Source organism: Nuphar pumila, chromosome 2, assembly GCF_984573655.1.
Source record: "Nuphar pumila chromosome 2, dmNupPumi1.hap1.1, whole genome shotgun sequence".
NCBI classification, from domain to species: Eukaryota; Viridiplantae; Streptophyta; class Magnoliopsida; order Nymphaeales; family Nymphaeaceae; genus Nuphar; species Nuphar pumila.
The window spans coordinates 140,814,095-140,840,486 of record NC_143250.1 but is presented as its reverse complement, the minus strand read 5'-3'; the positions used below and the strand labels follow the sequence as shown (position 1 = coordinate 140,840,486).

Below are 26,392 nucleotides of genomic sequence, written 5' to 3'. Positions count from 1 at the left end.
TGAAAGCCTGTCCCCATCGATCAGATCAAGTCATACTGACCGCACATCTTTACTTGGAAACTGTGCATTTCACTTCGGAAACGTGAGACGAAGCACATGCACATCTCAATCAAGCAAGATGGGACGTGTAAATCGGTATACCAATGAATGGTTATATACAATATGACCTGATCTGCTCTGGATGTGACACTGACTTGTGAATTTTTTCAAACCACCAACCAGAGGCAAAATGAGTTGAGGCTGAGTGGGGATTTAATCAAATTGTTTGGCTCAACATTATTGTTGTCAGTAATCATTCTGAATGGGCCAAAAAATAATTTAAAAATATTACATGTCAATAAGAGCGTGACATGTGTTAAAGCAATTAAAAAATAGTAAAAAAGTGAATTGAAGTATTTTTTTATATTTATTAAAAATAACCAATTCAAAATGAAGAATATCGATTTTCTGCCAATAAAAGCGTGACAAGTGTTCACTCTGTCTGTCTCTCTCTCTACATGTGTCACATTAAGAGCTCTTACTCCCGCTCACTAGAAATCATATTTGTAGGTTGCATCTTCTCATGAGACCTTGCATATGTACTTAACACAATTTATTTAATAAGAACCATGTTTTGAATAATGTTTTTTGGACATCAAAATATATATTTGTTTTTAAGTCATGCAATTTTGGAAAATCAGCGCTGTTGATTTTTTAAGGTCTTAAAAAACCTATATATATGCCATAATAACATGATCCTAAACAGGGGTGACAATCGGGGTGGGGTTGGCGGGTCAGCATACCTCAACACGAACCCGACCCATTTATTAAACGGGTCGGCTGTGGCAAACACGAACCCAACCCATTTATTAAACGGGTCGGCTGTGGCAAACACGAACCCAACCCATTTATTAAAAGGTTGTCGGGTCAGGTTCGGGTTGACAGGCGGGCTGGCGGGTCAGGTTCGAGTAAACGGGTTGGCGGGCGGGTCGGGGTAGGGTAAACGGGTTGGCGGGTCGGGTTCAGGTAAACGGGTTGACCCGCCCGCCTAACCCGTTTATTAAACGGGTCAGCCGGGTTGGCATACCCCTAACACGAACCCAACCCGTTTAATAAACGGGTTAGACGGGTCGACCCATTTACGATACAAACCCATTTAAGCCAAACCCGAACCCGGCTAAAAAGCAGGTTGGCGGGTCATGTCAGATTTTGCCACCCCTAATCCGAAGTATGTTTTATGCTAAATAATGATTCTAGACCATATCTATACGGTCTGATCAAAGAACAAAAAAACCTCAAATTTTGAAGTTTCTATTAAGGTGGGAGTAGGTACTCCGGGAGCATCCTATCATTACTAATATATATAATTTCAATGAGAAAAAAGTTAATTTTGGATCAAATTAACACTCTAAAATGATTCTTGCTCAACTCAGGATCCATATTGACGGGTATAAACTAGATCTAGATCCATGGATATGAATATAAATCGGTTTGTGATATTCAGCAAAAATCATAGCTCAAACCTGTTCAGTTTCGCATGAATAATGTTTGGGTCAACATTTTTTTCCTATACCCAAATATTCGGGTTCCGATTGGGTCAGGCAACACAAATCCGATACATCAACTGTCCTAGTTCCAATGTCATCCATGCTAAGACAACCGTATATCCACTCTAGCAAACGCTTGACCCGCGAGTTCCAACTCCTCAGAAAACCTCTAGGTCTCACACAATGAGTTAACCTTGTTGAGATAGTTAAACTGTTACAGGTGAATATTTGGCTTGTTCAGCTAGTTCTTCCAAGATTAGACACCGACACCACACGTACAGATTTCTAGGGCACAGGGGCACTTATTTTTTTATTTTTAATATAAAACAGTAATTTTAAGAGGTGTAACATATAAAAATGTATGTATTAATAATAAAAAATCTAAAAACTAAAGTGTTATAATAGATTTATATTAATGTCATAGCATGTCGCAAGGTGTGTCCATGTGTCGTGTCGTGTCTCCTAGACACGGGACCCAACTGTCAACAACAATGGTTTGGGACGGTATATATTTTTGAATTTATAATCCGAAGCAACCGCGACCCACATGAAGACCTGGCCGCGCTGGGTCAGCCTGCCATACCTATGGTCGTTGTCAGGGGCGTAGCTAGGATTCATGTGAGGGGGGGGGGGCAAACAGGGGTGTAGAAAGAAAATTGTATTTGTGTGATAGTCGGGGGTTCGGAAGCAGCGCCCCCGATTTTTTTTTTTTTGAGATAAAATAAAAAATGGCTACAATTATTAATAAAAATCTATTTCATATGGACAAATCAAACTATTTGCTGCAGTCAGGCCTGGGCTAAAAAATGGATAAAAGTCTATTTCATATGAAATCAGGGCAGGGCTAGGACTGGGCTTTTTAAAAAAAAAAAAATTAACTGTTTGGGGAGGTCCAGTCCTGTCCTGCCCCCCCCCTAGCTACGCCCCTGGTCGTTGTGCCAGCAGCGTAAAACTCTGATCAGGACCCCTGACTATGCTACACGTTCGCTTGCGCAGAAGGGCGATGCCCATGAGAATCGAACCTTGAGTGCCTGTCTAGCAGCCAAGGTCCCACCCCACTAGGCTAACTACCCTTAGGACTATATATGATGGCCCAATTTAAATTCTAAGTCAGATACAGCTCCACTACTGCTGACCATTCATCTCAACATTTCTCGAGACAGACACCGCACCATCTGGAGAAATGCCAAGATGGATAGTTGTCAGGCATGTTGCTACATGCTCACCATGCAGCGACGGTGCATATAATGTGAAGTCTTTATCCAAATAGGATTTATATATGATCCATTGCCAGCACTATGCAGCAAGTCTGACAGAGTCTTATCAAGAGTAAGAAAAGGATGTGTCGGATCCAGATCCCATTTGGACTTCGAATGCAGGTCACTGAACCTAATTTTTGTGAACCAAATCGCTCAATCATGTGTTCTGCATCTATAATGATGCAAAATATATCTAAATTAATTTTTTTACTACTTAACAATAGGGGTGTCAACGTGTCTGGTTTACCCGGACCAGACCTGGACCAAACCCTATAGGGTCTGGGTATAGTGACAAATAAGACGACCCGGGTTCAAACCCGAAGGTCGAATTAATACATGAACCTGGGTATAGTTTGTGAAATTTTATACCAGATCCAAACCTGACCAGAGTTCCGATTAACACCAGCATCCTTTCAATGTAAAAATGATAAAAAATATTATTTTACCGGCTATGATCCGGGTCTGGTTCATGTTGTTCTTATCAGATTCAGATATGGCTTTTCTTATAGTAGACTCAATTAGACCCGAGTCTGGACCCAATACCATACCCAAAAATCTGGTCCAAGTCTGGTTCCACCTGGGTCCGAACCAAACCCGAACCGTTGACACCCTTACTTAACAAGCTCATACGAGTTGAACCGGGCCAATTACCTGTTGTTCATGTTCAGCTTGTGAAGCACATTTTACGAGTTTGAATGAGCTCTTTTAAGTGCTGAACATGAACTGAGGAGGCTCAGTTTGTTTTTGATCCCTATGTGTGTGCATGCATACATGCATGTGTGTGTTGTATATTGCTTCACCATCTAACAAAAAATTATGTGGGGTGACATTATCCGTTATTTTTTGCCACATTTATGAGGGTTTCGGCCATGGACTTGTTTGTGGCAAGACTCAAGTGGTGCACCAACGTGGGCTCCGTTTGTCTTGTAGGAGTAGCTAGTGCACGTCGACGTTGCAAGTTCAAATCCCAATGGTATCGTTGTATAACTGGTAAGGGTCTGCCTAACCTCAGCTTGCCTTAAAAAAAAAAAAAAAACTCAAGAGGTGTTGTTAAAGGTAAATGTGATTGAAAGCAAACACTCTTTTTGTTTCAGTGAACTTGGAATTTAGAGTGAGGTCCCTAATCATTCCACCAGAAGTTGTGGTGGTGTTATTGTTGATTATAACAAATTTTTTTTTTAATTTAATTAAGGGCCAACCTTTTTGCACCTAATTCTTCAAATATGAGCCACTGTTTTTTTGAAATCTGCCAAACAGGGGCCTGAATTTGTTATGGTCCTTTAACTCAAGTTAAATCACAAGTCAAATTACAAAAATGACCTTCAACATTGAGAGCGCAAGCTGTTCACTTTTTCTTTTTATGAGTTTGAATGAGTACTTCTCAATTTTCTAGGGCCGATACAAGAAACCAAAAAAGAATCATGTTTTTCAAGATGATAGATGCTGACCTGAGGTTCTTATTTGAGCATTTTTTAGAAAAGTTTGGCCTATATCTGAAATTTCAAAAAGTGTGACTCATATTTGAAATTATAGGCAAAAGGAGAGCCCCTAAATGGAATATTTTCTTAAAAAGTATATCTGACATCAAAGGATTTATGTTATTCATGGCCATCCAACTTATGCACAATCCCACATGCAAGTGAAAATAGGGATTAATCCTAACCATTGGTTGGTAGGCTAGGATTGACTATAGAATGGATCCCATCATATGTCAGGTGATGAGATATGTTCTTCATAAAAGATAAATATTTGGTTAGGTTAACCTAATCATTCCATATATCTGCAAAATTATAGATGCCAATTGTATTTACTGAATCTGAGCCCAAAGATTCATTTTTTCAATGTATTTATTTTAACCTAGCAGCGTAAAACTCTGTGGGATTTGAACCTTGCCCTCAGGGTGTTGCCACTCTTTGGCTTGCATAAAGGGTGACGCCTATGGGATTTGAACTGATACTGTTTGAGTAGCGGCTTAGGCCCCATCCCACTATGCCAAACCCCTTTGGGGCTTATTTTCGACAAAAGCTAAATATAGCATTTTTATAATGAAATTTACATTTTTTTTCGTGAGTTTTAAAATAATAAAGAGATCCTTGTTTTAAATTCATTTCAAAATGCATTGAACAACATTATTTCCAAGTGAATAAATTTTCATGAAACTATCATTTAATTCATATATATATATATATATATCATTTAATAGTAATATAACTTCCTTTCATTCACAAAAAACATAAAACAAGTTTCTCAACAAGGCAGTTTTGGAAAGTGTTGATAATAGAAAAAGATTTTCTAAGATCTATCTTGAAAATTAAAAGCTTTAAAGGCGTTGAGAATATGAAAGGTCGCCTAGAGTCCAACGTGTAAATTAAACCCATATTTTAAAGTTTTAGATAATTTTATTTAGAAGTTTCCATTTTGGATAAGACCTTAAAACTCATATTATTTTGTAAAATTTTTATTTTGCCCATATTTATCAAATATTAATTAGTTAATTTTAGCCAATATTTTCCCCAAAAAAACTCAAGATAAGTAAATATTTTCAAAATTTGATGAGAAAAATCTTGGTGATAACTTACCATTTTAAACTTTTGTCACTATGAACGAGACATCACAAGCTCAAAACCCATGAGTGACATCCCTTGCTGCAAGGCCGAAGCTGGGTGTACTTCCTGGTGAGTTAGCGGCATAGTGACAAAAGTTTAAAATGATAATTTCTCGGTTGTGAATTTCTTGAGAGATTTTCAACTTTCTAAATATATACTTCTTGAGTTTTTTTGGAAAAATCTTGAGAAAATATAAAAAAATCAAATAATTTCTCAAAAAATCTAAAAACTTTTAGAAATAAATCAAATAAAAATAAACAAATTACATAATTAATTTTACATGAAAAAAATATAAAATCTATTTTCTCAAACAAAAAAAAATGGAAGATGTTCTTTTAGCATGTACAAATAATGATTTTAGCATGTACAACAAAAAAAAATCCTACAAATAAGACTGTGCTAATTTGAATCTTAATAGTTATTAGATGCTGTTTGAGGATTTTAGCATGTACAATTAATGATCAAATAAAAAAAAACTTTTTATTAATGATCAAATAGTTATTAGATGCATCAAGACTTATTATATGCTGTTTGAATTTTATCAAATTGACATCCTGAATCAAGATCCTCCTGTGGCCAGTGAAGTGGGGAGCCTACCATCCATACTAGTGCTTTTCACTTATGAGAGAGAGAGAGAACACTCACCCTTAGATTCTTGACACCGAAAACTCTCGAGGGAGGAAGAAGAGGCTTAGGGCTTGGCTCGGCTGAGAAAGTCTTTAATCTCAAACCTATTTGCAAAAAAAAAAAAAAAATATGATTTGCAACTTTGTCAAAAAAATTACGATTTACTTGTGGCGAACACAATCCCGATATTTCGCGAGATTTACAAAATCTTGTGATATTTTCATGAGATATTGTTACAAACAAAAAAATCATGATATTTTATAAATCTCGCAAAAAAATGTTGTTTTAAACTTTTAGAATAATTTTTGTGAAAAAAATGCAAGATTTTTCATAAATCTTGGGATATTTGTCACTATGGTTGGGGGGTTCTCAAGGGATTTACCAACAGGAGGCCAGCCAATGTGCTGTCAGTGATTGAGAGATTTTTTTTTCCCACTTGGATTATCAACAAAAAAAAGACATTTGGTCGACCTGACCGAATATTATTAAGCCCTTGAGAGAAAAGAGAAAAAAAAAACAAACAAAAAAAGTGAGGAATTTTGTTTGTTGCTTTATACAAAGTCTCTTTCACTGTTGCTTCTCTCCAAGAGATCTAATCAGGGTAAGCTTGACCTGAACATGATAACGTGGACTCACATTGTTCATAGCCTCTAAGATCAAATGGCAGCATACGTGGTGCAAACGTGTAAGGACAAGAACAAAGGAGGACAACTTTGTTCTTATATGGGGCAGGCTAGGTCAGGCTTACCTCAAACAAGCAATGTTTAGGGCCAACCCCAGGTGGGCCCCACAATGGGTTGGGGTCCAACTCAGAGTTTCATTTCACACATTTGTCTTTTGCCTTTCCAGTAATGGATCCAACGTGTTGGATAAGGTCGGTTCTTGACCAGGGTCAAAGTTAGGTTTGGTTGGGTTTGACTGAATCAGGACCTAGCTGGGTTAGGGCAACTGTTATATGATTAATTAGACCCAAGGGGTCTGGCGTAATGGGATGGGGCCTAGACCGTTTGATGGGCAATTTAGGTTCGAATTCCATAGGCGTCACCACAAAGCTTGGCGACTCCCTGAGGTTGAGGGCTAAGCCCTTAGGGTTTTACGCTAACATGGACAATGATCATAACGCGAAGAGGATCAGCTGCATGCATTGCCTTAAGGACAAGGAAAATTGGAAGAGGGTGAGATTGATTGCATACCATTTTGATTTAGAAGGCTATTGATTGGTATTTGGAGCCTCTTTTGACATTAATTGGATCCAAGACACAAATAAAAGGGTTTGGAACCAACCCATCTACTCCATGATTGGCTACCAATTTAGAAAGCTTGACACTAACTTGAATGCAAATTTAGACTAGGGTTTGGAACTGAACCTAAACCGATAAACAACTTTTCAATTAAAACTGTGCCAAAACCTTATCCCCCACCTCAGACCCAAACTTTATCCAAGACAACAACATTCGGAATCATACTTGGATGAAGATTTGATTTGGTTAGATCTTCTATTTAACCAAGGCCAGATTCAACTTCTACATGTAAAATCTCCTAATCATAAGTTTGAGAACTAGACTACAGCACCAGGATCCATTCATGGACTCAATTTCAAACTTGGGTCCCAGCCTTGGCCCATCCAAGATCATCTAACCTTAGTGCTAGGAATTCTTTGTAAGCAAAAGTTATTGAACTTGGGTTTCTCATTTTGTTCACACTTCATAATTAAGTTATATATAAACCATGGTTTTAAAATCCAGTCACTTGGGACTTTGCCGGGTCAATTCGGTGACTCAAACGGGTCATGTCAACTTTATATTTTATATAAAATATATAAATATATGTATATATTCTCTATATTTTATAGTATTTTACCAATATATTATATATAATATGCATTATATGTTATTTTTATAATATATTTATTGTATAATTTTATTAATACATGTAAAATCATATTTTTATACATAATATATGTAATATTTATATTATATTTCAAATAATATATGTAATTATATATAAAATATATATTATATATATGCATAACTCACCCATGACTTGGCCAAGTTTTGTAAAAACCGAATTCAACAACTTTTTTGACCTAATGATTGGGCATTTTAGGCCGTGTCAATCGACGAAAGCGAGAAACGAACCGAAAAAATGAATGGGAAACGTTTAACAAAAAGTTTTTTCTTTTTTACTAAACATGAGAAACATGTATCCTGCAAAAGAAAAACATTTGGGATACACATGAGAAACATGTGAGAAATACATAGGAAACACATTTCCCTTAAGGTGGAAAATGCATTTTCCACAATATGAGAAACATATTTCTCATAACTTTTTTTAGCATTTTCCACCCATTTGTAATGGCGTCGAAATATATTTCCTTTTGGTAACCTAAGGGAGAGAGAGACAGAGATCACAAGGACACAACATTTTGTGTGTGTCCCTGTTGACAAGAAACAGACACGTTATGAGCCTATGACACGCTGACAAAACCTGAACATGCAAAGATATTTTAATAATGTTAGTATTTTAAAATAATTCTAATTATATAACAATATAAATGCATTTCTTTATATTAAAATATCAAAAATTGTTTTTTATTCATTAAAAACTTACAAAGAAATCTATGTTCTCGTGTCTTATTTTTCACAAAAATTTATCTACTACAAAATTAGGTCATACACATCATTCAATAAGTCTCGTTCTCTCACATACATATGGATAAAGTCTATGGTGCAGACGGGCATACTGTATCAATGAGTGGAAACAAGCGATATCTTGTTCTTTTTTTTAAAGTGAATATAACCTTATATATATATATATATATATATATATATATATATATATATATATATATATATAATATACAAACTCTGTTTCGTTGATATGTCCAGAAAACATGATCCAAAGGTTGATCTCAGATTGAGTCCATACGAGTTTCAACTTATTGAACTTATTGATACGGTATGTACATCGACAGTATATATATATAATAAGATTTTTCTTTTTTTTGAAAAGTAGGCTGGGTTAGGCCGAACCTACCAAATAACTCTTAAGCCCCATGTGGCAGAGGGATTTGAACCTGAACCTTCAGCTTGGCTATGGACCTTGCTTACCACATCTTATATATATATATATATATATAAGATAAGATTTGCTACAATTATTTATATGTTCAAATGACCTAACAAATAGTGAAGAACCCTTTGTTTGTTTGTTTTTCTTACATCTAACACCATAGATAGACTTGATCTACAAGTTTTGTTTGATAGGAGCCAGCATTTGGATTGTTGGAATCCGACTTGTATATAGGGTTTTTTCAGTGATCCCAAAACAATGGGTACACATGTATCAATTTTTTTTCTTACTCATACAAACATATTTTTTGTCAAAAAAAAAAAAATTGATCCAAAAGTCAATTCCTACTAAATCAATCAAAGACATCTAGAGGTTAGATGGGGTCAAAACAGCTTGCATAGATTCAAACTGGACTGTACCAAAAATAAACCCTATATATATATATATATATATATATATATATATAGAGAGAGAGAGAGAGAGAGAGAGAGAGAGAGAGAGAGAGAGAGAGAGAGAGAGGTTAAAAAATCCAGCAAATTTTAGATTTCCTATAACGTTTTAGATGTGATTAGGTGACGTTATTAAGAGAGAGAAAATCTGATTCTCTAATCTGATACCCAACTTCTACCATCTCTAATCAAGCAGCAAATGATTCCATGGGAGTGGCACCCTGATTTTGATTTGCATCCCAGGATTTTGGGTCGGGTACAGGACACCAAGGTCCCACTAAACCAGTCCGACTGTGGGGCCCATCCAAGCCATATAGGCCAATGAGCATGGTACGATTCCCTCTCAAGATGCCAGTGCACACTTCTGGATCCGGCCACCACACACCTCGTACCAGAAAAAAGATTGGGCCGACTTAAATGGATAAGGAAGAAACTGGGTCCAAGTGGGCCCGGTCTGATCCCAGCATTTGACCCTATCCAAAGTGGGTGAGATCAATGCTGAAAAGGCCCAACACGAAGATGTCATGATGCTTCCTAATGCTTATCATCACAAGGACGCCCAAGATAATGACTGCCTGGATGGCCCCCACTTCCCTCAATCAAGCCTTTTTAATGATTTTAACAAGTTTTTTTTTTAAATTTTATAATGGTCTGGACTTGGGTTTAATCACATCCATCACAAGAGAAACCATACCCAGACCCGACAAAAAATACATAAATCAGACCCAGGCCATACCTTGTAAAATACTATTTTTATCATTTTACATTGAAAAATTGAGGGTCTTAATCGAAACTTTGGTAGGGCCCGAGTCTGGTATAAAATTTCAAAAACTATACCCGAATCCATGTATTAATCGGACCCTTGGCTTGAGACCCAGATCTTAATAAGGTCTTCTTATTTATCACCATACCCGGACCCTATAGGGTTATGTACGGGTCAGGTCCGGGTAAACCCAACCTGTTGACTCTCCTAGGTTTTTCTGATAAAATAGCCTATAAAACTATAAAATATTGTGTTTAAAATGTTATATTTATGTTTCATTGAAAAGTCACGATATTTTGAATATATTGCTAGTAATTAAAGTGATTTTCACGAGCTTTTCACAAATCTCGATATTTATCACACTGCTAAGAAAGCACACTTAGCTTTGGCCTTCACCGCACGGGACCCACACCTGTGGGTTTCGAACTCATGACTTTACCAAGCAGCTCCTACCAGTTGAGCAGAACTATGTGGACCCTGTTTTCAACATGTTTTTTTAGTGCAATGAGGAAAAATTGACACACAGAACAAATTTAATAATATGTAGAAAAACTTAAGTTCTAGATTTTCAATTAGTAAGATGATCTCTAGAAGCGTGCCTTTTTTAAATGGGCTTTCACGATTTTATCATGTTTTGATTTTTTTTAAATAATAATTAAAAAAAAACACCCCATCACCGACCACACATTTGCTGGCATTCTATTGGTAAAAACCCTAGAGATCCCCCAAGATCACGGAGAGTAGGAGTATAACATTAAACCCGACCCGTACCAAACCCTATAGGGTCCAAGTATGGTGATAAATAAGATGACCCGATTAAGACTTGGGTCCAGACCCAAATGTTCGATGAATACATGGATCCGGGTATAGTTTGTGAAATTTTATACTAGACTCGGGCTCGACCTGAGTTTCGATTAAGACCCACAAAACTTCAATGTAAAAATGGTAAAGAATAGTATTTAACAGAGTCTGGTTCATGTAGTTCTTATCGGGTCTGGGTATGGTTTCTTTTATGGTAGGTCCGATTAGACCCGAGTCTGGACCCGATACCATACCTGAAAATCGGAGCTAGGTCTGGTTTCACTTGGGTCCGAACCAAACCCGACCCGTTGACACCCCTAGATATAAATGGATGAACTGGGACCCACCATACCCCATAAGTCTAGGGTTGAATGGATTAGTTATCTACCTAACGTCTCTTGGTCTGAATTAGGGATGCAAATGGTTCGGATTCAGATCCAATGTGGCCAATGACATGTTCGACTGATTGGATATTTGCTAAAGAGATTCAAATTTGGATTCGGGTTAGGATGGTAAAAAACTCATACCAGATATTCTTTTTTACATGTAAACAGATTCAAATATCCGCTAGACATAGATATTTGTCTGATTTTGTCACAAGAAATCAAAACAATATCCAAGTCCATTATAATTGGATATGGTTTTGGCTTAACAAATTCAAGTAAACAGAATTGAATTCAGTTGGATATCGGATAAAATGTCATTCATTGACATCACTAGTATGGATGGTATCAGATTAATGTTGATCCAAATTGGACCGAAGACAAGATTAGCCTGCTTGATGTGGAAAGGTTACTGCACAACAAAAATGTGTGTTTTTCTTGTCACAGCACAGCCTACTAGAGTAGGGATGTAAATGGGTCAGATTTGGCCCAATCAGATTCCGAACCCTATTTGGATATGGATGAGAAAGACTATTACCATATGGGGATCCATTGATTCTAATCAGACAATGCATTCAGTTTTGGATGTTAATCGGATCTAGATGTAGAAATCTAAAATGCTATCCAACCCATTTAGTTAATTGAACCGGAATGCTTTACTAGATCTGACTAAAAGAGTACCTGTTGGATCTCTGACCCAAGTCCAATCCGTTGACATCCCTGGCCTGGGGCCAACTCAACGCGATAAAGAGGGATCCAGGAAGCTCATACATGGACATGGATCAACCTAGATCCAATAAACATTGACCCGTTTTTAAAGCCTCATCAATTAGTCAAGATTGTGGCCCAAAGTTTCCCATTATCATGTGGTTAATGGTCTTACGAACAGTCAGTGAAGGAAATATAGACACTTGAATATCATGTTTATTTACAATGGATAAGCACCAGATATGAGCCCTTGGATTTTGACAATCCTATGGTCCAGATTTTTCATGAGTTTTGGACCATGTTTCTAATAAGGTTCTCAGTTTTTTACTGGGTTTTGAAGAATGAGCATGTGGGTCATGTCATTTGGGGTTGGCGCAATTAAAAGGTAGGCAAGCTCAGGAAAGTCCAGATCCAAATGCAGCTTACCCAGCTGGGCCTCAGGAGAAGTTAAGATCCATGTTAGGATCCATTTAACCAGCCATTTGGATCAGAAGAAAAAGTGAACTCGGGTGCCGGGGAGTGTTTATCTGCCAAACCCAGGTTTGAACATATTCTGCATTATATGGTACTAGATCCGATACTAAATGCAGTGTCCGATCAAAAATAGACCCGGAACTTATTGGGCATTAGCGAACTTTGGATCAGTATCTGATTCACTTGGCCTTGCCATACAACATGCATCTGGGGTTTGGATCTGACACGTAAGCACAATCAGGGCAGAAGTTTGGATATAGGCCTCTCACTTGGATCCAACCAGGGTTGTCAACGAGGTTTGGACCGGACATGTAAGTGTTTATAAGTTAGATTGGATCCAACTAGGGCTGCCAAGTGCTTGGATATCCGACCCATCAGAATGCACCCAATGTCCCAAATCGCCCATATAACGTGTAGTTGGGTATGGGTTATGTTAGGTCAAGAAAAGGAAAGCCCAAACCTGACCTATGTAATTTAAACAGTACACAAAATGAATTCTTTTTACTTAAAAATACAAATAAACTACTTGGGCCGGGCCGTGTCGAGTCCAATATCCGAAAAAAATCATAGATCAAGCTAGAGGCCCAGACCTATGTATTACTCGAGTTGGGTCCAGGTTGACACAAATAGAATGCGGGTTCATGTTTTTGACATCCAAACCTGGAATCCAGGTTCGGGTTGGGTTGGATACCTGATACGGATCTGACCCAACACAACCCAATCAATTTCTTTTCTATGGTCAGGTCTCGTCTGACCCTATTCCGATCTGGATCAGGTAAGCGTCAAGTGCGTCAGGCAAAGCCAGTGCGGCTAGGTCTCTGATACGGATCTGTGTAAATGTAAAAAATGTATTGATTAGTTATTCAGATCGAAATCACGAGATTAGTATATGGACTTCGGTTTCGTTTATGAAAGTCCAAATAAGACTCTGTTGACAAATGAGTTCCAACTGAGATCCGAAAATTTTCACTATAAAATGTATTAAAACTCAATATTTTACTGGGTCTGGCATATGTCATCTATATTTGGACCTAGATCTGGTTTCGCTTACAATAGGTCTGGTCAGACCCAGAACCGGTAGTTGTACCTCAAAACTGAATCTGGTGAAGGTTCAATTGATTGACAGGCCTAACTGGAACCAACTCAAGGTTAATCATTTATAACTTTATATAGTGTAGCTGGTCAAAGGATGGACCCAGATTCGGATCCTTAAACCTGATTGAATCTGGATCTTAAATTAGATCCAAAGAATAATGTGGTTCAAACCTATGTCTCAGTTCTTCCTAAAGGCCCAAGTTTTTTGACAGCCACGGCTTTTCGGAACTGCTCTAGAAGCATCCTATTGTCATATGCCTAACACGTGTTTCCTAAAGTACAAAAGCAGATAAAGGTTAGGTTGGATCCAAACCCTCCCCTTATTAAATATATGCCTTAATGACATCTTATCTCAAATCTCAATATTTTAATTTATATAAAATGCCTAAAAAAATAATCAAGATGATCATTATCCATTGATTTTGCGTACTAAATACATTTTATATAAGGGGTGTCAACAGGTGGAATATGTTTCAGAACCAAGTGGATGGAAACCCGGATCCGAGTTTGAGGTGCGGGTATCGGGTTTGGATTGAGGCCTGATTAGATCTAGTATAAAGAAAATCATACCTGGTTCCTACAAGGAATTTTTTTTTTAAATTTATAATCCGAAGAAACCACACCCGACATGAAGACCTAGTCACACTGGCTCAGCCTGCCATACCCGCTGTTGTCGTGCCGGTAGCATAAAACTCCGATGCTACAATGCCGGCCCCCAAGGCCTATGCTATGCATTGACTTGCGCAGAGGGGCGACTTTCATAAGATTAGAACCTTGACTGCCAGTCTAGCAGCCAAGGCCGCACCCACTAAGCCAACACCCCTTGGGGCGGGTCCTACCAAGATTACAAGATCCATGATTTTTAAATGTAAAAGAGAAATCTTATTATTTTATAGAGTATGACCGGGTTTGTCCCATGGTCCTACGAGGATTACATGAGCCAAACCCAGTCATACTCTATAAAATAATAAAATTTATCTCTTTTACATTGAAAAATCATGGGTCTTAATCAAAATTCGAGTCGAATATGGGTCTAGTACAAAATTTCACAAAGTATACTTATATACTAATAGTGCTCTTTAGATTCCACTTGAATTCAAATCAGACCTTCTTTGTCACCAAAACCTGACCTTATAGGGTTTGATATGGGTCGGGCCTGGACCAAACCTGACTCATTAACACTTAATTTTATATAAGGGTGTCAACAGGCCTGATTTACCTGGACCCGACCCGAACCAAACCCTATGGGGTCCATGTATGATGATAAATAAGAAGACCCGATTAAGACCTGGGTCCCGACTCAAAGGTTCAATTAATACACGGACCTCGGTATAGTTTATAAAATTTTATACTAGACCAGAACCCGACATGAGTTCCAAGTAAGACCCGCAATTTTTCAATGTAAAAATGGTAAAAAATATGGTTTTACCTGGCATGGTCAGGGTTTGGTTCATGTAGTTCTTATTGGATCCAGGTATGATTTTTCTTATAGTGGATCCGATTAGACTCGGGTCTAGACTCGATACCATATCCAAAAATCTGATCTAAGTCTGATTATACCTGAATCTGGATCTGAACCAAACTCGACCCAACCCGACCCATTGACACTCCTAATTTTAAATCATTACTCAAAAGTTTATAAAACTATAATGTAAAATAAAAAAAAGATCACCAAGGCCACAAGATGACAATTTAAACATATGGCCCACTTCGTCTTGGTATATATATAACATCTCTATTTTATTCCAAAATCACATGAAATATTTGACAATTTGGGGGTAGGAAAAGGGGGAATATTTTAACAAACTTCAAAAGGATACCTCTTTTGGTGTGTGCTCCTTCTAGTCAAGTCCACTAGATCTATAATTTTTAAACCATTTTTCTAGTCTTCCTTATCAAAGATGCACTTTGGTGTTCTTTTATCTATCCCTACAATCTTAGGTTCGATTCCAAGCATTATGCTTGCTTGCTCATCAAGTTATCCCGTTTCAAATTTGTCCTTAAGGGTATTATTGGACTCACCAACTTTTTTTTAATTTTTAATAAATTTTGTAAATAAGTTTTTAGTTTTTATTAGCCGCTAGGGGTTTGGTGTAATGAGATGGGGCACTGGCCGCCCCATGGACAAGCCAAAGTGTGTGGTGACTCTCCGGCGGCTTGGGTTAAGGTCAAAAAGTTTTATGTTGCCAGGACAGTGATCATAAGTAGGTAAGGTAGAGCCAGCGTGATTAGGTTTATGATCCTGGGATGCTTTCTTTGAGTAAAAATAAATCAACTTTATTTTTTATTATAAAATTTGTGTATCACAAATTTATAAGAATTCTATTTATTCATATAAAAATGTTTAATTATTTTGAATGTAAAATTAAAAATATAAGCACCGACATTAACCGGGTTTTGTTATTAACATCCGTTTCTAACTTGTTCTCAAATATGATAAGAACGACTTATGAATATCACCAAGTTGACAGGATGTCACTAGCTCAAAACCCACAAGAATAAGTCCCCTCAAACTAGGTGTACTCTCTAGTGAACAAAGAAGGATTAGGGTTTTATGACAATAAACTTTTTTTAATATTTTACACAAAAAAACCACCCCAAAGATCTATACTTGGGTGCGTAAAACTCCGTGAGCTTACCCCTTGTCTCAAGAGAGTCAGCTTGCACAAGGTGACACCCATGATATTTGAACCTAGACCACCTGCCTACCCGGCCTAGGCCCCATCCTACTACGCCAAACCCTAGAAATATTATTTAAATTATAAAAAATGTATATCGAATCCAATGTACACCAAGTGTTGTAGTAAAAACCTATGGGTTAGAAATGGTCGACTTAGACCAACTGTTGACTTGGAATTTCCACTGCGTTTTTCTGTCTATTTTGTCTTCTTGGTTTAACTTTATTTGAAAACTAATTAAAATACAATATTTTAAGCAATTATCTTCCGTCAATCAAGCAAAGATTTTGGTGAGGGAATATATTACTATTAAATAACATTGTGGGTCAGTATATGAATATATTTCAAGCTTGCTTTCTTCCTTTGATCCATGATCCAAGAAGTTTGGTGCTAAAATCGAACCCAATTCCCACTCAATTGGGCAGTAAAAAATGATACCAAAGACCTAGCAAGACAGTCCTATCAAATTTGGACTCTAAAAAATTGGACTTTAAATTACTAACTAAGCTCAAACTAGCTCATTTACAAAATAGGATTTTGAATTCTAAACTTATTGCTTGCAAGCCAAACACTTCAACCATCTGCACTCTATGATATAAAATACATGTAAACTATATTAGCTTAAATGAGCCAAGCTAAATATTTCGAGTTCACATTTGACTTGCCGAGCCTATTTCACGAGTTTGAACGACTGTGAGCCGCGAGTGACTCAGCTCATTTTTTCACCCCTACCAACTATAGTGCCATCTTGGTGGGGGTTGAGACTATGGATGTAAATGGGTCGGACTCAGGATGGAGGTAGCCATTTTGGATCTGATTTCAATCCGAATCTCCATGTATTTAGGTGTTCCAAATCCGAAGAGTTTGCATCCCCAATCGCGACCAATGAGAGCAAACCTAGTCCACTTTTGATGCCGTTGACCCATTTCACCATTATAAGCAACCAAATTGCTGAGAAAAATTAAATCAAAATCAAACAAAAGTAATAATTATAAAATAATTAATATGTTAATAACTTAATTAGAGTACGTTGATCCAGGTCTAAAATCGTCAAGTTTCAAGGATCAGGCTCCGGTTGACTCCCTTCCAGTCAAACCCCACCTCACTTCCTCCCCCCTTCGTAGGGGGAACGAACTGCGTGCCGTCACGTCCATGACGTGGCCAATCTCGCGGTCGTACGTGTCATCCCGCCACGTCATCCGTTCCCCTCTCCCGACTGCTGAATAGTGAATATGCCCGACTTCACTACCGTCCAAAATAGATGACGTAAGCGATGAGCTAATGCTGGCGGGGCCAGATGGTGGGCCTGGGTTGCATCAATGGACACGTGGTGGTCAAATGCGGGCGGTCAACGGAAAAGTCGGACGTGGTAGGCGCTGGCGCACACTCTTCTGCTTCATACATGTGGTGAGACCCTCGGAGACCTCTTACACGTGCGAGTCTCAACGTTTCGGTAAATTTTGCTCCTATAAATATGCTCGCCCTCGCCTCCTCATCAACGTTTCGATAGAAGAGGAAAGCAGGAGAAGAGGGAAGGAAAGAAAAGGAAGTTTTTTTAATTTTATTTTAGTTGTTGGTATTTTTTTAGAGAGAGAAAGAAGGGAAGAGAGAGAAGAGGAATGACGGCAGATCTTCACCTTCCACCTGGCTTCAGGTTCCATCCGACGGACGAGGAGCTCGTTTACCACTACCTCTGCAAAAAATGTGCCTCCCAACCTATCTCTGTTCCAATAATAGCAGAAATTGATTTGTACAAGTATGATCCATGGCAACTACCAGGTTGGCTCTCTCTCTCTCTCTCTCTCTCTATATATATATATATATATATATATTTCTAAGTTGGTGTTTTAGGTTTGTAAATGAAATTGGGGCCTGGCCTTGTGGGTATTTTGGTTGATAGTATTTTAAATTTTGAGGTGCTTGAATTTTGGGTTTTCAAATTAATGGTGTTTTTTTTTCAAGAACTGGAGTTGTAAAACTTTTAATTTTTTTGTGTGCATGATAGATAATTATACTAAAAAAATTTGATCTTTTTTAAAATTTTGGATGTTGGTCATTGGAGTTTAGATTTAGTTTTGTTTTTTAAAGGTTGAGGTCTAAAGTTGGGGTTGGGTAAGGTAGCATGCCTTTTTTATCTAGTGTTTTGGGTGCTTTTGAAGGTATTTATTCCTTTTTTTCTTTTTTCACAAAATCTAAGTGTATTTTAAAACTGAACTTTGTGGTGGAGACTAAAAAGATGCCAAAAAAAAAGAAAAAGAAAAAAAAGGAAGAAGATAAAATAGTAATAGTGTAGGTTTGCAAAATACCACTTTTATGGTTCTTAACATAAACTTCTCTGAACTTCTGAGAACTAAAATTTTCCCAACTTTTCTTTATCTGATTTTCTAGTCTTTTACATGCATGCCTCTTTTCGATCTTTCCTCCCAACTTTCAAGGTTAGATTTGAACATATACCTTCATCTTATTCTCAACACCCAGTTTACAAAATTTCTCTCCTTCTCCAAAAAGAAACAGAGAAAAGCGATATATATTGGAACAGAGCAAATACCAGAAAAAATCATGTTTGGGAGTTCTTGATTTTTCCTTTATGATTTCCTAATCTTGATAGCATGGAAGCTAACCCTTTTTTATTGAACCTTTGAATCATGGTTGCAGGGATGGCTCTGTATGGAGAGAAGGAGTGGTTCTTCTTCTCCCCAAGAGACAGGAAGTACCCAAACGGGTCCAGGCCGAACCGAGCCGCAGGCTGCGGCTACTGGAAGGCGACCGGAGCCGATAAGCCGGTCGGAAAACCGGCTACTGTGGGGATCAAGAAGGCCTTGGTCTTCTACGCGGGGAAGGCACCAAAGGGGGAGAAAACCGATTGGATAATGCATGAGTATCGGCTCGCAGCCGTTGATCGCTCGGCTCGCAAGAAGAACAGCTTAAGGGTGAGTCTCTTATACATCTTTCTCTCACAAGAACATGGTTGGGAATTGTGAAAAGTCTCACCAAGTTCACGATCTCTGTTATATTTTTTTTCCTCCCCCAGCTGAACCAACCATTGAATCCATGTTGATTGGGAATCATGTGAAGTCTCACCAAGTTCATGATCTCTGTTTCTTTAACCTTTTCTTCTTCCCTCCCACGGAAACAAACGATTGAGTTCCTGAACCTTGTTGATTGCAATCATGTGAAGTCTCACCAAGTATCTCCGTTCCTTCTCCTTTTTGTTCTCTTTATGTTTTTTTTCTCTTCAAACTAGACCAACAATTTAGTTCATGAACTCTGTCAGGATTTGTTTGATACCAAACTTAGGTCGGCACAGCTTAGTCCTCTGAATTACGTTAGATAATGCCAACTCTCTCTCTCTCTCTCTCTCCGTCGTTTTCATATTTTTCACACCATGGGTTACACTGCTATCATCCACTACATCCTTATCACTACAAAGCTTTTTGTTTTCATTTTTCTCATAAAAAATATATATATACTTTTCTATTCATATTGAAAGTTCACTAATTTCATGAACTTGGTCAACTCCTTGCCAAACTTATCCCTAAATTATGTGGGACTCATTTGTGAACCAATCATCCTTTCCCGTCATAAAATCCTCATCTTTGTCACCACCAATCATCCTCATCATTAGGTTGTATTTCGTCGAGTTCATGAACTTGATCACCTATTATATCCAGCCAAACACGCCTTTGATTTGACATTTTGAACATCTTTTTGTGTACCTTATCTGGCATGGGAATGCCAAGTGGCCAATTATTATTGTCCTATTCTTTCTCGTCTTTTCACATCATTACCACTGTCATCGTAATCATCATCAATAACAACATCATTATTATCATCATCATTAATTAGTGTTAATAAATCTTTGGTTATTGATAAACCATTTTGCTTAATCTTGCAGCTAGATGATTGGGTATTATGTAGAATATACAACAAGAAGGGCTTAACTCATATGCCAGAGAAAACCAAGCAGAGTAACCAGAGCTGGGAGTACAGCAACAGCATGCTGGAGGAAGTGAAACCAGAAGTGACCGAGCAGACCGGAGCCCAGTTCATAGGCCGGCCTTCTACTGAGTTCATCCAAATGGATAGCTCGGACTCGGTTCCGCGGATGCATACGGATTCAAGTTGCTCCGAGCTTGTGTTGTCGCCGGAGTTCGAGGTCCAGAGCGAGTTCAAGTGGAGGGACTGGGACAAAGGGTTCGATTCCGGGATCAGCTTTGAGAGCCTGATGAGTTCCTCCTTCCCCCGGTTGGAGGAGCCCCAGTTTGCACCACAGTTGTCGAGGGAGCCTTCCTTCAGTGATGTGCTGATGTTCTTGCAGAAGCCCTTCTAGAGTGCCCATGGATCTCACATTTTTTCGCATGTGTGCGGTCGCGCACGGACTGATCAATCAATGGGCGAGTCCGTGCCATAATGCAACCTCAAACCCCTTTGTACTTATATTATATGTGTATACATACATACATACATACATGCTCTATTTGGGCTGATTTGTGCCCTGTAGAAAAGCTGTCAATGTATGGAATATGCAATGTAAGTAAATAGAAGGGTAGGGTTAGATCATATTGAAGTTCATTTTGTTCATCTAAATCCACTTAAGTTTGTAAGACCACTGTAGGACATCATACTGATTCGTCTCTAAATTGGATTAAAGGCCTTCAATGTTTCTCCCTCTTTGGCAATTAAAAGACCTATGTGGGTTTTAGGGTGGTCCATGAATATGGGCCATGTGGATCAGGCCTTTTATTTGAATTGGATTAAATTCAAAGTTCACATACATTTTAAATTTCTTACTGGCATATGTACTTGAGAAATTGATAATCAGTTTCAATCAAATAACTCACATTTAATTGTGATCATAGATAAAGTGAAGCCCCCACAAGGGCTATGCAGACCTGGCTAGGTGGGTCGGCTTAAGGCATTTAAGTTGTAAGGATGTCATGAGTTCGAAACCAGAGGTGTATGTCTTTTGCTTTAAAGCTGAAGCAGCAGCCTTCTTGTCCGGGCCGGTGGAACCAGAAGGGTTAAGTAGGCCATACGGCATAGCATCAATCTCTCTTAGACCCCATCACTTAAACCCGAGTTTTATTTTGATAAATATTAAAAACAAAAGTATAGTTTTAGCATATATTGCACATAGATGTCTCTAAACCATATCATATCTATATTCTCTAGTTCATGTTCTAGTTGTGATGTAATTCCACACAAAAAGATGGACTAAAAACTCCAATTACAGTCAGCACTGAATCGTGAATACTGAATGTGTTAAGGATCTACACAGAGCATGTCTTTCAAGTTTCAAGCTTCTCAGATCTGTACTTTTAGTTTTTGTACTATTTATCATATAAAAACCCACAGAAAAACAATAATTAATGTCATTAAACAGAAACTTCTTCTTTATGAGCTTGAATCCAAGCTCAACAGTGAAAATTAATCAATGGAGCTGCCCATAAGCAGAACATAAAGCATAGCACTAATCATGACTCATTCAAGTTCATAGCATGCACTTCAAATATGTGTGTGTTCGATCCTCGTTGGTTGTAGATTTTGGACCTTCCTTTGGGTGCTGCCACAGTTTTTTTCTGCAGTACATGACACCCTTAAACTAAAAAAAACACAACAACAACTACGCCTTCATCCCAAAACAATTGGGGTCGGCGATATGAACCAAAAAAGAAAATCATTCTGGGTCTTCCACATGAATCCTTCTCCAATCATTTCTATCCAATGCCATGTCCTTTTCGTATCATTTTCTATGTATGCTTAAAACATATAGAGGTTGCTTAAATTTGCTGATGCACTTAAAATGAAAAGAATCAACAAAATTTCTTGGTTATGCCTTGTAAAAATCTCTATCAGGATCGCTATACAATTGGAAACATCTTACTATTTGTTTGTGATAAAACCAACGGCAATTGGCAAGTAAACTCATATAAAAAAAACCCAAAAGTGCTACTCTCATTTAGTAGGAGTGATTTGTCACAAGTTTTTTTTTTTTTTCGAAATGCAGGCTGGGGTTAGGCAGACCACCACCAGTTATTATTCAACATACCACTGGGTTTTGAACCTGAAATGTCCCGTCACAAGAAGACGTGCACCGGCAGCTCCTACCAACCACGCTGAGCCCCCGTTGGTGTGAACATCACCAAGTTGACAGGACGTCACAAGTTCAAATCCATGATGGGCATCTCTTGTTGGGTGTATTTCCCGGTAGACAAAGGAGACCCGAAGGGTTTTACTAACCGGAGGCCTGCCAATGTGCGGTCGGTGATGCGGAGTTTTGCCTTGACATAGCAAAAAAAAAAACACTTGTAAAAATCAAATTTAACGTGACTAGAAGTCCTATCAAAGTTTAAGCCAACTGAGAAAATCCTCTAGCCATTGAAAATGAAAGTGTATGATAAGCTAAATATTCATAAGCACAGCTGTTGTATCAATTATCTACTCCACTGCACATGGACTGTCATTGCATTGAATCCACTAGGTTCAGGCCAGATCTGTGCCCAAACACAATTGATACCCCAAATGACACATCCAACCCAATTGGGCTAGGCTTCAAGCTACATAAACATTTTTTTAAATATTTACAAAGAGAAACCGCCCCCAAGATCGGACACCTAGCCGCACTGGCTCTGTCTGTAGCATTTACGATCATTGTCCTGGCAGCGTAAAACTCCGTCGGCTTAACCCTTGCCCCCAGCGTAAAACACTTGCTTCGACATCCAATCCATAATCCAAATATCATTAAATTGTACCCAAACTGAATTGTGTTCATGTCCATATATAACAACTTGAACCAATGAGGACCACACATCGATCTGGTTCATATCCATTTAAACGTATGAAAGTTGATTGTTTTTATACTTACAAAGGTTCAAACCCAAATTGAATTTATAGATACTCTTCATGAAGTTACATAATCAAAACCTTCCTAATATCTTTCATCAACAATAAATACCCATGAGTTTATGAAGTTTCTTGGTCAGGTTCAATCCTTTTAATGTGGATTTAGTCTTATTCATCCTTGAACTAAAATTAGCATGAATTTTACGTACATGCCTAAAATAAATCATACTCAAACAGTCATGGACTTGACCCGATATACTTGTAAGCTGAACGTAACATGATCCAACTAAAAGGCTAACCCAAATTTTACCCGACCCGTTTATGCCCGACCCGTTATAATCCTAAATGAACTCAAGACCTATTCTTTATTGGTTCAAGTTTGGGTCCAATTTCCAGAACCGATGTAAATCCAATCTCGGATTTACAGGAAAATTATACCAAAACTACAGTTTATCTAAAGGAAAGCGGGAAATAACAGGAAAATGGAGGAAAGTAGAAAGAAGCTAGAAATCAACTGGAAATTGAAGGAAACAGGATAACTGATTTTCATATCCAATTGAACTGAATAACTACATGGATCGCTCATCTATAAATAGATGATTTTTTTTTTAATTCTAAATTCATCAAACTACCTATTAATATAACTTTATAAAAAGATAAATTTTATTCTAAAAATGCCGATCAAAACCAATGACCCAAATACAATAAAACCCAAAATAACAAACAAAGATCCAACCACTGCTTGGGGGGTGCTTGCGTGGCTAGCAGAGTGGTTGTGAAGATGTTGAGTTGAAGACCCCGAATCAAACCCTACTGGTGCGCGGGTGTGTCCGTAGCTTTCAAAGGTAGGCCACGTAAGGCAGGAGGGTGATCGTGGGGCCCCACCCAAGGGTTTTCTTGCTTTGGTGAGGGTTCCTCGTCATAAAAAAAACAAATATTCAAAATGCAAAAAGATCCAAATGGACCCTTAATTATAGACTTGGTTCTTCTGCTCCGCTCCTGCGTCATTACCCATTCAAGAATCAGATTTAATGAAGTCTGACCCAAGCCTAAACAGGTTTAGGAACTCCACCACTTTCAGGTCACAAGAGACATTTTCTTGCCAACCTTTTTTTCTTTTTCCTGAATGTCCCAACAAAGCCACCTTATTTACCAACAAGGGCTTCGCTTGTCTGGTAGGAGCAGCTAGTGCACGTCACATTGTGTTGGGATGTTGCAAGTTCGAATCCCAATGGTATCATTGTATAACTGGTAGGGGTCTGCCTAACCCCAACCCGAGGAAGTATACCCAGCTTCAGCCTCCTTACTAGCCTAGTAGGCTTGAACTTGAAGTCAGGTTAGTCGTCTTTCAGGCAACTCATGTTCCTTTGTTGGCTTCCATACAAGATGTTGTCAATCCAGTCATTATATATCCATGCACAAGTACCCATCACAAATGAGTTTGTGATCGTGATGAGCCGAGCCGAGCCGAGCCGAGCCAAGTCACAAGCTGCTCAGTTCTTTACCAGCCCTATCTGCAGATCAGGGTTCAAATTTGCATCACCATCTCATCCTTCACCAAATGGTGAGATTGGCCTACAGTTTAACCTTTATGATGTCTCATCCCTCACCAACCTATGGCAATGGTGAGATGGATGACCCCTGATCCTCTTCTTTCCCCCAACAGATTTAAAACTAAGGGCAATCATGGGGGCATTATTGTGAGGCATAGGGGGCCTTGAGTATTTATGGACTGCAATCCACATCTGCATCTCTTGTGGATTTTTCATGGTAAGGCCTAAATCAGTGTATCTTTTTGGACAGCTATTTGGCCACTTGATGATTGTTCTATATCAATTTTCTGAATGGTTGGCCAGCAGTTAGTGGTTGAGAATGAATTCATAGTGCCATTTGATTTAGACAACCACTACAGCAAGTGTGCTGCTGAAAGAGTAGAGAATTCTGTGTATAGGGGTGCCCACGAGTAGTCTCGAGCCGAGCTTAGGCTCAAAAAGCTCGGCTTGTACAGAAGAAAAAAAATGTTCAAGCTCGTCTTGAGCTTGAGCCGAGCTTCAACATATGTACAAACGTGTCTCAAGTCAAGCTAGAGTATGGCTCGGCTCAAGCCGAGTTGAAGTTTTGAAAAAAAAAATAGTTTTCAAATATGCTACCCACTTGGATGAAGCCTTTGTTTATGCCTATTATCCAAAATTTTTTTTATAAATATCCTAAAGCTAACCATTGTATGACTATTAACCGAGCTTAATCAAGCTTAACTTAGCTCTAATGCTTGATCAAGATCAGATCGTTTATATTTAACGAGCTTGAGCTTGTTTACTCCGACAATTGGGCTTAAACAAGTCAAGCCCAAGCTCGAGCTAGCTCGGCTCGTTGTGCAGCCCTATTTGTGTATTTTATTCAACCCAACACGTTTGCAACCTTCTAGTAACTTCTAGAAGCCCATACATTCCATTCATGGGCAGTTTATTCAAAACCCTAACCATGTGCAAGTTCTGTCCTTGATCAAACATACCACACTGGTTTTTGTACTCCAGCTCTGTCCAAGCTCTATTGCATGGACCCCATCTCATCAATAAAGCTAGGAGAGGTTATTTGGCCACAGCAGTATTGAGAATTGCCCTCTTCCAGAGGACCACATTTTATGTTTTTTCTTCTTTTTTTTAGAGAAAAATTACCTGCCATGAATCAAACATAGATTTATCTGATAGCAGGTACGGATAGGGCTGGGAAACGAGCTGACCAGCTCGAAAGTGCTCGTTCTAACTCGTAAATTAGGCTCGGCAAGCTGAATATGAACTCGGTTCGGCTTGACTCGTACAAGTTCATTCGGTAGTAAGATAAATATATTTTTATGTACTTTTACTATAAGCAAGCCACATCAACTTTGCCTCATATAACTCGGTCTCATTATGAGCTTGAACTCGGCTTTGGCTCAACACTAATGAGCCAAGCTTGAACATTTCATGCTTGTCTCGTTCAACTCGTTTACCAGCCCTAGTTGCGGATCCCAGTCTCTTTATAGCTTTGAAAATATTTGCACCTAGAGACTAACCAAATTCTTTTTTTCTTTTCTAAGGCAAGCTGGGGTTAGGCAGACCTTACCAGTTA

The 26,392-nt window shown here is 38.3% G+C and overlaps 1 protein-coding gene across 1 annotated transcript; it reads left to right on the top strand.

Annotated features, from left to right (window-relative positions):
• The first annotated feature begins 17,940 nt into the window (after nucleotides 1-17,940).
• LOC149847349 (NAC domain-containing protein 2-like) lies at nucleotides 17,941-21,104 on the top strand. Its single transcript, XM_089996954.1, has 3 exons — nucleotides 17,941-18,220; nucleotides 19,097-19,371; nucleotides 20,337-21,104. The coding sequence occupies exons 1-3, from the start codon at nucleotides 18,061-18,063 to the stop codon at nucleotides 20,769-20,771; spliced, it is 870 nt and encodes a 289-aa protein (XP_089853080.1). The 5' UTR covers nucleotides 17,941-18,060; the 3' UTR covers nucleotides 20,772-21,104.
• The last annotated feature ends 5,288 nt before the right edge of the window (nucleotides 21,105-26,392 follow it).